Source organism: Oreochromis niloticus, linkage group LG12, assembly GCF_001858045.2.
Source record: "Oreochromis niloticus isolate F11D_XX linkage group LG12, O_niloticus_UMD_NMBU, whole genome shotgun sequence".
NCBI lineage: Eukaryota > Metazoa > Chordata > Actinopteri > Cichliformes > Cichlidae > Oreochromis > Oreochromis niloticus.
Genome location: NC_031977.2, coordinates 22,864,174 through 22,876,846, shown reverse-complemented (window position 1 = coordinate 22,876,846; position 12,673 = coordinate 22,864,174). Strand labels below are relative to the sequence as shown.

Below are 12,673 nucleotides of genomic sequence, written 5' to 3'. Positions count from 1 at the left end.
CATTTCTGTGGTCAGCTCACCTGTAGAATGTTATGGTTAAACATCCCTTATTTCTACAATACCTTCATTTCCAGCGTGTACTTAACAGCCGCAAGCACTTCAATTTTTTTCTACTTTTTTTCCCCCCTCAATTTAATTTTTTCCATTTTCTAATAATTCCATTTCAGTTCAAATTTCGAAGGTTTGCTTGGGTGTAGTAGACAGACGAATGACATAATGCATTCGATGAATTATGTGTTTGAAAATTGTAGTTTAAGAGGCTATACCAAAACCTATAAGTCTAATATTACGGTCATTAATTCATCTTGTTTGTGGGTTTTGTAGCTGACTCGCCAGAGGCTTGTGGATGCAGATGGGATCATCAACCCTGGAGCTTTTTACATCTACCTAACAGCTTGGGTCAGCAATGATCCTGTGGCCTATGCTGCCTCACAAGCTAACATTCGTCCACACCCTCCCGAGTGGCTCCACGACCCTACCGACTCCATGCCCGAGACACGCCTCAGCAGTAAGTCTGCATGCCCTATGTTCACATTAATTTACCGCTGAATACTGAGCAGTTCGACAGAGTGGAAGAAATTTGAAATAATAATGCTTTTAGTTCCAACAAGTTCGGTAATCCAGCTCCACATTAATTTGAAATGTTACTACAAGGTACGGCCAAACATACTGCATTTATTATCTGCTTACTGAAATTTTATGCCTAACTTTTGTGAGGTTTATGAGTCTCGGCTGCAACTTTTTCAGTTTCCATAAGGCAGCGGCTGCATGTAAGCAACGTTCACCTCTTGTGGTTTGAGTTATTGGTCCTTTTTAGCTCTAAGTGAGGTATTAGACTTTACTGTACCACTGCAATATGTGTGTATTTGTGCATGACTGAGCTCACTCTGCAAACCCGAGGACCAAGACACAACTTGCTGTTATTCTTCTAATAGTGCCTGTGGTAAATGCTATAATCCCGACTACCATGGGGCTCTAGCATTACACATACACACATTATTAAAACTCAGTGACCCCAAAAACAACACCCACCCTGTTCTCGTTTCCCTACCACACGCACACACATAAAAAGTATACTTACGTTGTTATTTGACTCTACCCTGTGATTTGGTGTAAGAAGGTGTTACAGGACAAGGAAGGGGGATGATTGGATAATTAAGAGAGAGAGAGACAGGGTTTGGGTTGGAAGCACAATTGGATAACAAGCAGGAAGTCCTTGACAGCGGGGGGACGTGACTGGATAAGCTGCATGAAGTGTTTGGCTGTGCGGGAGACCCCTGGAGCAGATCTGTGTGTGCCAAAAGCTGCAGGTGTTCTAATGGAAGTTTATAGTTGAGACTATAATGGGCCATACCATGTTAGCAAGCTCTTCCATCTAACCATACAGTTACTATGAAATGAATACAATCAAAGCAACATGAGACAATACTACAACATGTTCTATAAAATAAAAAATAGGCAGTAGACAGATGTGTGGTCTGCTGTAGTGATACTGCAAAGCTAATTCTAAATGTTTCGTCAGCACCTACTATGCCTCCATAGCATCGTGACAGGCAGATATATACATGATCACGCATTTATATTGTGCCTTACGTGGTGGTGCTAAGATTAGGGTGTGGTAATGGCAGTGATTCTGACATTGTAATTACCTTGAATCAACGTTAGCTCTGACAGTCTGCTGTGTCTGGAACTGATAGGCCCTCATTAGCCAGGCTGGGCCACAGGCTGGCCAGGACTGAGTCAATGGAGGTCTGTTTCACTCTCCTCCGCCACCCCCACAGAACACACACACGCACACATGCACATACGTCTGCAAACGTAGCTTCTCTTGGAACAGAGCTGCATTAGGGAGGGAAAGCATTGGTATTCGTGGTTTGGATGTAGAGTCTCAATTATTTCTGCAGATACGCAAAATGATCAGAATATAATGAGAATTAATCCGAATAGACAAATGTGATCTGCAGAAGCCACTGTTGATTTATCCGATTGCTTCGTCAGTGTCAACAGTCTTGAAACTTTATCATCTGTGGTCTTTGCTTCCAAGGCCCCAAAGAGAATACTTCACCAGTTGCTTCATGGCATATGTCATATAATGAAAAATCTAAGTCAGGGGGTCAGCTTTGCTAACAATTAAATCAACCTCCTCTGATTTTCTCTCCATCCAGTCCCTGCTGCTGAGCCCATCGAATACGCACAGTTCCCCTTCTACCTCAACGGGCTCCGGGAGACGCCGCAGTTTGTGGAAGCCATCGAGAGCGTACGGGCCATCTGCAGCAACTACAGCCGACAAGGCTTGCCCTCCTACCCCAACGGCTACCCTTTCCTGTTCTGGGAACAGTATGTTAGTCTACGCCACTGGCTTCTGCTGTCCATCAGTGTGGTGCTCGCCTGCACCTTTCTCGTCTGTGCCCTTTTTCTGCTCAACCCTTGGACCGCTGGCATTATAGTAAGTGTTGGAGAAAACACACCACATGCACAGAGACAAATGCAGTAACTACAAATATGTGGTATGACAATGCCCAGAGAAACACTCGTAGCTCCATAGATTGCAGCAGATGTTCTGAGAGATAACTTTAGAGAAAGATACAAATGTGTCTGCTGATTCTAAAAAGGTTTTTGGCTGCTTGACATAGAGAGAGAGAGATCTTAGCTTTCAGTTATTTAAAAGTCCATTTTTTTCCCTCTCTTCATGTCATTTCCTGGTTTTTGCGTGTGGTCCAGAATGCATGTCAGGAGGAGAGAGTCGGAAAAGAGAAGGGGCTGGTGTGTGTTATCGTAGCCCCAGTCACCAGTGTTTATCTTGTGCTGTTTTGTTAGGACCAGTCTGTTTAGTCTAGTCCAACACTCCCAGACACAAATTCTGAAATAAATGGGAAGAGGACAAAAAGTTGCCCCAGCAACTGGCTCCCACTCTAAACCTATAAAATGTTTGATTTTATTTCCATCTCTAACATTCATCCACTCTTGCTCCTCTCAGACGAGACGTTTCCAAGGATACTGGCAAACATGCGTTCGCATACACAAGCCAGTTCTCAAAAACACTTTGAGCACTCTTGTGCATGTACATACTTGCACACACATACAGTATGAATGTTTAAACTCGCAGGTGATAATTCACACGGAAACACGTACAAAGAGTACTCTGGTTTTTCTCTCTAGTGGGTTGTATTTTACAACCGGCAGTGGCCAGGCCACCCGAACCTTGAAACAAGGGAGGAGGGGACTTCATGTTCATCCTCTTCAGGCCTTACTAGTAAGATAAAAACATCAGTTATAAGAGAGTTCTATCAAAGCCCAAAGCACAGACAGCCATACAACATCAAACTCCCAAAGCCTTCAAGCCCTGAAATCCACCATGATCATGTAGACAGAGGCTTTGTGTAAATATCATGTCTTGTGTTTAGATTTATACAGTTAGTTTTTAAGCCACTTGATTTTGATTCCTCTTAACACTTAAAATCTGAATGGGTCTCAGTACATTTAGAGCAATCCTTTGTAATCTCAATCTGTGTCCCTGATTTATGTTTTATATTATTTATAGGAAAAATGTTGCTTAAAAGAAACAAAAACACAGGTGCATACCTCACACAGAGAATTTTAGTTGTAGTAAATATAACGCAAGAAAATGTGTTAAATCTAGTAACATCTTTTCCTCAAACTATTTTATTTTAATATACAGTATCTGCACACTTGTAATTAGATCACCCAAAATGCACTTCAGAATAAAGTGGCAGACACGCCACACAGTACAAATACCCTTTGTGGATATGCACATACTCTGTGCTGGGTCACCTATAGGTGCACGTACACACAGTTACCTCCTCTGCCCACCTTAACCCTCTTCAAAGGATTTGAGCCCCCGTGTAACCTGACACCTGTCAGCTGATAAAAGCAGCTCCTGTACTGCTTTGCTCCGGAGCCTCCACAAACACACACATTTCACCCACATGTATGATTACTGCTTAACACATTTATAAGGCAGAGATACTCACACATATCACCCTCATGTGTTATTTCTCTGCCTCATCTGTCTTGTATGCAGTCAAATTTAAGGTCAAATGGAAGTTCACACAGTTAAAGCAGGGAATAATGATTTGTTCTTTCTATAATAATACACCATAAAGTAGAATAACTCCATTTGTGGTAATTAAACACACTGTGCTCACAGACAAGTTTCACCTCTTTCACCTAGCAAACGTGCGTTATAATTCTGAATTAGCTCGCATTTTCTTATCCCTTTTAAATGTATTGTTTGGATCTTTTAAAATCAAACATCGAAGAAAAAAAGGCGATGTGTCCTGAAAAGCCTACAGAAACCATTTGAATGGATATTGAATAACATAAAACGGTTGCAAGCATTGAGTCGTGCAGGCTTTTTGTAACACCTGGCACTTTCTATGTGTAAAAATGTTTTAGAATTGTATGAATTGTGAGTTTATTAACTACACAAGTGTAACTAAAGGTTCATGTAAATCGAACAACTACCCACATTTCTCACAGAAACTCCTGCTTTCTCTTCAGGTGTTGGTGCTTTCTCTCATGACTGTGGAGCTGTTTGGCTTCATGGGACTGATGGGAATTAAGCTGAGTGCCGTCCCTGTTGTCATTCTCATCGCCTCTGTGGGCATTGGAGTGGAATTCACTGTCCACGTGGCCCTGGTAAGTTTATTTCTTGCTTTCTAATCATAAGTGCTGCTTGCTGGAATGGTGAGGTCTATTGCTGGATGGATTCAGGTCTCTCTGATGGTTGTGGAGCAAGTTATCCTTTTGAGAACAAGACATAAATTGGTTTTTGTTTTTTTCCGTGTGTTGTAGGCATTCCTGACAGCCATAGGGGATCGTCACAAGCGGGCAGTGCTGGCATTGGAGCACATGTTTGCACCGGTGCTCGATGGCGCCTTTTCCACATTATTAGGCGTCCTGATGCTCGCAGGCTCTGAGTTTGACTTTATTGTCAGGTGAGTACAAAATCAAACTCACAAGAAACCACTGCTTTAATTTGAACTTGAAACCACGCATATCTGCACATACAGAGGTTATCATATATATTTAAATAATGTTCTTAGACCATGCCTCAACCTGTATACCACACAGGAATCCACCTCAGACCCCGATCATGCATGACAGCTGCTCTCTTCTTCTTTTGCTTCTCTTCTTTAAATCTCGTCCATTTTTCACTACCACTAGCAATCCTATTATCATTAATATTTTTATCTATTTCTGGGGGATGATCTCTAGGAAACCTCACCAAAAATCTCTTTCCTTTTTGTCTTTTCTTTTATCTACCTCTTCTTCCTCCTAATATCTGTCATGCCTGGCATTTTATGGGAAACCAGGGAAAGGGTTGAAAATTAAAGGTCAAAAATAGGTGGGGGGAGTAGGCTGTAAGGGAAGTGACAGAGGGGAGCAAAGTGAAAGAGAGTGAGTGAGGGAGAGCAGGAAAGACCTCTGGCTTTTGTAATCTCCCTCAACTGGTTTAACTGCCCTCACTAGACATTTATAAGCAGGGAAAGGAGTAACAGAGTGGGGGGCAAGAGAGCAGTTGTACAAAGACAGGAGAAGTGGAAATTAAAACCGACACACTGCCGGAGCTCCGTGCAGGTGGCTGCTTTTGTGTTTGCACCCTCTTAAGCGTCAGACAGAGAGGTAGCGACCAGCTGCCGTTCAAGGGAGGAGTATGAATGATTCTGTATGTTCTCAACTCCTACAGTATTATGAGAAGTTTCCCCAGACTTCAGTGTGTAATTTAAACAACCTTATGTCTTTACATGGCCATATGTACACACATTCTTGGTTGCTGCCAGATGAGGTAGCTGTATGATTTAATTGGCCTGCTTCTTTGAGAGCTAGAAGCACTGAACTCCATGTGATCTGCAAGCGTTCATCTGTGCACATCCGCACAGTTACACAGTTCCCCCCTCGTATAGACACACCAACCTGCTCCCTGACCCTGTAATCATGGGGGTCAATGATGGTGTGCCTGCCAGTGAGAGCACACACAGATACACACTCAGAGAAACACATACAAACATACGCACACAAACTATAGAGGCCTATAGACCTTCTCTCCGCACCTCCAGTGGTGTACTCTGGTTTCTGGCTCAGTCTCGGGCCTCCATTTAAAGGTTCTGCTGTTGTCTGAGCAAACAAAGCAGCGCCCCAAGACGGTGCAATAACAACAGGCCCAGCTCATATTTTTCTGCTTGCGCTGAAAGAAATGCTTCCCTGACTTTCCCCATCAGCCCTGTGAATGTTTTCACTCTAAACAGCCTGGCGGGGGCATGCAACCTGGTATGTGGGCTGCACGCGTGCACATGTACATATGTGTGCACATGTTTCTTCAAAGGTGACGTGGCTTTTACTCCTGATGCTTTGTATGGAAATGCTAACCATAGTTATGAAACTATTATTTTAGCTCTAGGTAGCTATATTAAAAAAAAAAATCATCCTAGGACCATAGTTGATCATTATCCGATTTAGGAAATGCAGTCCTTCTTTTGCTCCCTGCATAGACTATTTATCTCTATGCAACTAAATCCTGACTCGCTGCAATTGGTTAACAGAACTTGTATTTCAAGTTAACTACAAAAATAAACCAGATTCTCTTGCCCCTTGTCTATAGATTGTGCCTCACTGCCTCATCATTGCAGTATCAGAATTTCTACAAGTCACTTCATCCATCTTTTGGGTGGCTTTGCATTGTTTTTTTTTTGTTTTGTTTTTTTTACTCCATCTTAGCATGTCTGTTACTTTCCAAGTAAACCAAATTGAAAGGGTGAGACTGTTTCACTGTAATTCAGTTTTCTAGAACTGTGCATGAAAGGCCACCCCTGCTGTGTAGACAGGGACCCTTGCTCCGTACTTGTGGATAGTCCTTTCCACAGTGTCCCTTCATTCTCTACACGCACACATCAATAAAACACAACACAAGGATTAGTTATGAATGTGCACTTAATCTGAGGCCCAGCTGCATGGCACATCTACACCTTTGTTAGCTCCTATTTACACCCACCCGTGCACACACAAACAAAGAACATAGTCAAGAGTCAAGAAAAAGCCTTCATGGCGTGTCCCTGAATACCTGAGAGCTTCCAGTGGAAAGCCAATGGGTGGCTGTGGGGGGTGTGGGGTGGGCTTCCATAATGAAGGAAGCAGGGTTAGTGAGAGAGGGAGATTTAGAGTGGAGATTGGGGAGTCTTACCTGATACATTGGAGATTTAATTAGACGGAGTGGCTTGTGGAGTGGCCGGGAATTTCACAGGGGCTTAGCTGGAAGGAAGGGAGAGAAAAAAGCGAGGAAGAGAGGGAGAAAGAAAGGAGAGGGAGAGAGGCCAGGGAGGGGTGGCGCTGAGGGTCCCCTTCTCTTCTTCCTAGACTAAATTGTTTAAATTCTATACCCTTCACTTCATTTGTTTGCTTCTCGCTTTTCTTTTTCTTTTTCTTTTTTTTTTTTGGTGCGCTAGAGAGGAGAGAGAGAGAGAGAGAGAGGCCCCTGTCCTCTTGTACCCCCCACCCCCCATGCCCCAATGTCACCCTCCCCACTTTTGCTCTCCTATACCACTCCCCCTTCACATTCCTCACTGCTTTGTTTTCTCCTTGTTTGCTTATACACCACACACACCCAAGAGAGAGTACCCTCACCCCCCATTAACCCCCCCACCCCCTCCCCCTGTCTTTTTTCCTTTCCCCCCGTGCCTTTGAATTAACCAGCTCTGGCTAATTATGTTTCCCCTTTCTTTTCTCTACGCGGCTTCTTTAAGACTAACCCTCTTTGGCAGGACATAGAAACGCACAAGGTACATTTAGGTTTTGCTCCTCAAGACTGCAGTGCATGCCAGCCTGTCTGTGGGGGGTTTATATATATATATATGTGCATGTGTGTTTGTGTATGTTTTGGGAGTGGCGGGTGTCTTTGTGAAAGTATTATTTTGGGCATGTGTAATAGTTGATCTTGCACATGTCTCCCCACGTCTAAACCTCTGTGGTTTTGCGCAGGTATTTTCTTTGTTTCTTCAGCTTGCTTCATTTCACTTCTTGTGTGTCTGTGTTGGTATGAGTGACTTTGCTTAAATCTTTTATTTTTAATAAATGTTATTGTGTTGTGTGATGCGGAAGCCACAGGAAAGTGTTGTGTTTTACATGCATTTTTCTGCTCATTGTGTTTATAGCTGATATTAAAGTTAATTTCCCTTTGTGAACTTTTTCTTTGTAATACAGGTACTTCTTTGCAGTGTTAGCCATCCTAACAGTTCTTGGGGTACTGAATGGATTAGTCCTGCTCCCAGTATTACTATCATACTTTGGACCTTATCCAGAGGTAAGATCTTACAAAATGCAAATGCAAGAAAATCTAACCCAACCAGGACTAGTGACTTTTTTTTTTATTCAAAAGCCAGACTATAGACAACTCTCTCTACTCAACACTCAGGTATCACCAGTTGATGGTCGCAGCCGGTTACCAACCCCATCTCCAGAGGCCCCTCCTCATGTGGTCCACTTCTCAGTCCGTCCTCACCACACCACTGCGGCCACCACCACCTCTGGCGCAGTTTCAGACTCATCAGACTCAGAGTACAGCTCAAACACCACAGCATCCGGTATCAGCCAGGAGCTGCAAAATTACAACCTGCACTCACACAGAGGACAAGCTCGAGCAGACGAGCAGCAGTACCACCTCCAGATCAGCAGGGGTAGAGCCAGGACAGAGGAGATGAGGAGGGGAGCATCAGGACATCGGCGCTCAGCTAGACAGCCTGACCCTCCAGCCTATACTGTGTCCTCGGTAAGAGAAATATGTCATATTGTGTCTCCTGCATGATTCTTTTGATTGCATATTTTCTCTTGCTTGTCACATTATGAAATGGAAAGATAATTTTTTGATGTTCTTGCTGTTTTACATTTTGTCTCCTCTCAGGGTTGTGATCCTGGGACGCAGAATGGAACTACTCCAAACAGCAGCAGGGACCCCAAGAGCCAGGTGCACTGGCAGGGCCCGCCCCCAGCCCGGCCGCGCATGGACGCTTTTGAAACTGCTACTGAGGCTGGGGGCCATTATGGCTCGCATAGCCATAGAGAACACTCAGCAGGCCACAGAAGCCGCTCTTCCCACAACCCACAACCTAGTCATCACCTCCCGCACCAACACCTCAACCCTACCCCATATGGCCAACCCATCACCACGGTGACAGCATCGGCCTCAGTCACCGTCGCAGTTCACCCACCCCCCTTGTCCAGCCAGAGCCCTGCTTCCACTTACCCAGGATACACTGCAACAGACAGTTACTGCCCATCAGGGACAGAGGGGCCAGAGCCTGCCTTCCAGGACCCACATGTGCCTCTCTACACCCACACAGGGACCAGGGGAGTCAAAGTAGAGTCCATGGAGCTCCAAGATTTGGAGTTTGAGGCAGCTGAGAGCAACAATGGCAGACGGGCTAGCTGAGGTGAGATCTTATCAAGTTGAGGAGCTTGACGTTTAGCACAACTGTCCTTTTTTTTTTTTATAAATGTCTGTTTCATCATAAACCACTGACAGTATAATCTGCTTTGGTTTACAGGTCTGGAGAATAGAAGTACTATGGCCAAAGATGGACTCTTCGGTATTACTGAGCAGCTGACCCAGTCTGGCCCAACCCAGCCCAGTATAGCCCAAGCTGGCTCACCACCAATGCTAAGCAGCGAGAAACTTGCCAGTGTTCCCGTAATGGTGCTCATTCTTACTGTAACCCAGTGGACTATTGTCTTAGATATTTCTATCTATATTTAAAAGATGTATACATATGTAAATATGAACATAAAGTAGGTATAATTTTAGGAGCTGTACAACTCCTCATGTTAACAGACTGGGGCTGCCATATTTTTTGTGGTGTGTACATGCATGCATGTGTGTTTATGTTGGTGTGTGTGTGTGTGTGTGTGTGTGTGTGTGTGTGTGTGTGTGTGTGTGTGTGTGTGCACGAGAGAGATAGATCTCTGATTACTGTCGACCTATCTGTGGATCTGTGCCATTAGAAAGCTTCATTTTGGCAAAAATCATCTGTCAGCATTCACTGTTGCTGCTGAGAATATTTTTTAAGTGATATACATTTATAACTCTATGCAAATCTCTCTTTAAACAAAAGAAGTGATCTATCTGTCTGTGTGTGTGTGTGTGTGTGTGTAGGTGTGTGTGTGTGTGTGTAATAGGAGTGTGTAGGGCTGTATAATGTGAAACAGCGTCATCATTTTCTGGCTTACACATCAGATACATCCTCAGAACTGACTAACATTTAAACTCATTTAAAACATGAGGGAAAGTGTTAGAATTATCAAACAAAGCTATGGTATATATATATATATATATATATGTGCGTGTGTGTGCGTGTGTGTGAGTATTGTATAAAGGTACGTTTGTAAAACTATTAATTTTATCACAAACCTGTGGTAGTTATGAAACATTTACTGTTTAACTTGACACGCTATGCGTGCTATTTAATATGAGCTGATATGAAGAATTTTAAAAGCTGTTTTTTAAATTTTCTTTAATTTTGTTTATTTTTATCACCTCGGCATTGGAACCTGTTTCTGCTCTCAGCTTTGTATCACTGTCTGTTAAGCTGGTTGTATTTTACTGTATGAGGTTATGTATTGTTTAACCCTAGCAGGCTCAAAACAGGTTCCGTCTTATATACTGACTTATGAGCAGTAAACCCACCTCAAAAACTCACTCTACCTTTACAGGGACATTCATGTTACTGATTCTGGAACAGGGTTAACACAGGGTGCTAACTCTGCGCCCTAAGTGGTTGTGTCTAGTGGATAAGCTAAAAAATCAGACTGTATACTGTATGACCCGATTAAACAAGGCACTTGACTGCATTTAAACTTTACTCACAGGAATATCTTGCCGAAAGTAGCTCTTTCTGTCCATCCAGTAAGCTAAGCCCATGCAGCCTGCTAAGGGCTAAGCCCTATATGGCCTGACAATGCGCTCCATGTGTGTTACAATGTGCATGTGTGTATAATCGTTCGTGTATGTGTGAGGGTCCATCATCTTATGCTCAATGTAGTAACAGTAAAGAGAGCTGGCTCCAGTTTGGCAACAGCTGTCTCCACTGTCCTCATCTCACAAAACATCCACAGCTAAATGCCACAACACTAATTGGACGTCTCCCCTCAAAATGCTGCATTACACAGCACAGAGCCTCAGGGGTCAGAGTTTACACCGCCAGCCCCTCACTCCACCACCAATGGCCATTTTATACCTGCATGCGTACCCATCGACTCCCCATTCCCCTTTGGCACCCCGTGAGTACCCTCCTCAAAACCTTTACACTCATATCCTGTTACACACTTGTAGCTTCTCCCAGAAATCTTTGCAGTTTTTCTCGTCCTGTTACATCAGCTGCTTGCATGAAATAGGTGGTTGTTCTCTTTGTTTTGTTTTTTATGTTTTTTGTTCTGTTTTCTCCCAGTGTCACATTGGCAGTAGCGGAGAGAATCATAGCTGGCAACTATTTTATTCATTTTAAATGTTTTTTGTTTGTTTTTCAGTCAATTGCGATATTTATATTTTTGTAATATAAAAAATGTGTTTTTTTTCTTTCATTATTGTTGTGATGTGGATAACAAATGCAGGGATTTTTATGTCTATTGAAAAAAACACTATTACAGTTTAATGTTTTTACATTAATGGATTTTGATCTGTATAAAGTGCTTACTAATGTTAAATAGGAAAAAAAGAGTATATAACATTTTACACTACAGGTCTCATCATAGCTCTTAGAGGATTTTAAAAGGAAAAAAAATTTGGTTCTTCCAGACTGTCTTTCTGGTCTCGGTTGGCGTGGATGTATGCTGTTTTCAGTTACAAAGATAAATGTATGCCATATAATTTATTTATATGAAAATTTATTTTTGTAGTGTACATAGTAGTTGTCAAGTTATTTGACAGAAGTATATTTTTAAAGAGTTTATATGTAATGATATACCATAACAGAAAAAAAGCCTTAAGGTGCACACTTTCATTGCTAACTGTCTTGTTAGACAACATTGACACCTCCCCTTCAGTATTATGTTCCGATCAGCTGTTTCTATGGGTTTGTCGAAAGCTAGTCATGAAAGTAGAAATTGTACTAGCTCTCTAAATATTAATGTTCAAACACTGATAGATTTCTAACAAATAAAAATATAACTTATTTGTCTTTTTGTTCATAACTTTAATAAATGGAAACTTAAAACGATTGCTTTGGTCTGAGTGCGAGTTGATTCTTCTCCAGATAAACATGATCTTCTTCCATCCCTTTCTCCTCCCTCTGACACGTCCTGCAGTTTTAAACTCTGACATCTGGTCTGGAGGCCTGCAGCCCTTCCCCAGTAGCCCCAACCACCTCCACTCCGCTCCTTATTCTGCATGATTTTGATTGACAGCTTTATAGACTGCAAGGAAATTGGTTGTAGTTACAATACAGCTGGCCTGTTCAGAGTAATGAAAAAGGGCATGTGGCCTTAAGCTTGCTGCAGTGATGGTGAAAGAGTGCGAGCGCCTTGACAACTGCATGGGTGGCAGCTATTTATTCTCATATTCGAAGGTTGTTAGAGAAAGTTTTAGCCACCCTGGAGGAAAGTGCTTCAATCAAAATACAAGTGTCCTTTCTGGTGTTCTTAACCACAAATACAAGAGCTATTTTCCTAA

General features: G+C 42.7%; 1 protein-coding gene across 4 annotated transcripts in view; it reads left to right on the top strand.

Moving 5' to 3' along the window:
- ptch1 (patched 1) overlaps window positions 1-12,222 on the top strand; it is a 50,912-nt gene extending 38,690 nt beyond the window's left edge. For 3 of the 4 annotated variants that reach the window (XM_025897046.1, XM_013271894.3, XM_025897047.1), the window contains 8 exons: window positions 325-508; window positions 2,166-2,446; window positions 4,522-4,659; window positions 4,816-4,958; window positions 8,218-8,317; window positions 8,429-8,782; window positions 8,915-9,443; window positions 9,558-12,222. In XM_025897046.1, coding sequence (XP_025752831.1) covers window positions 325-508; window positions 2,166-2,446; window positions 4,522-4,659; window positions 4,816-4,958; window positions 8,218-8,317; window positions 8,429-8,782; window positions 8,915-9,442 — 1,728 coding nt within the window. In that variant the 3' untranslated portion in view covers window position 9,443; window positions 9,558-12,222. Of the gene's footprint in view, window positions 1-324; window positions 509-2,165; window positions 2,447-4,521; window positions 4,660-4,815; window positions 4,959-7,760; window positions 7,797-8,217; window positions 8,318-8,428; window positions 8,783-8,914; window positions 9,444-9,557 lie in introns of those variants that run through there. The other variant, XR_003213224.1, reaches the window with a different exon arrangement.
- Window positions 12,223-12,673: the final 451 nt, after the last annotated feature.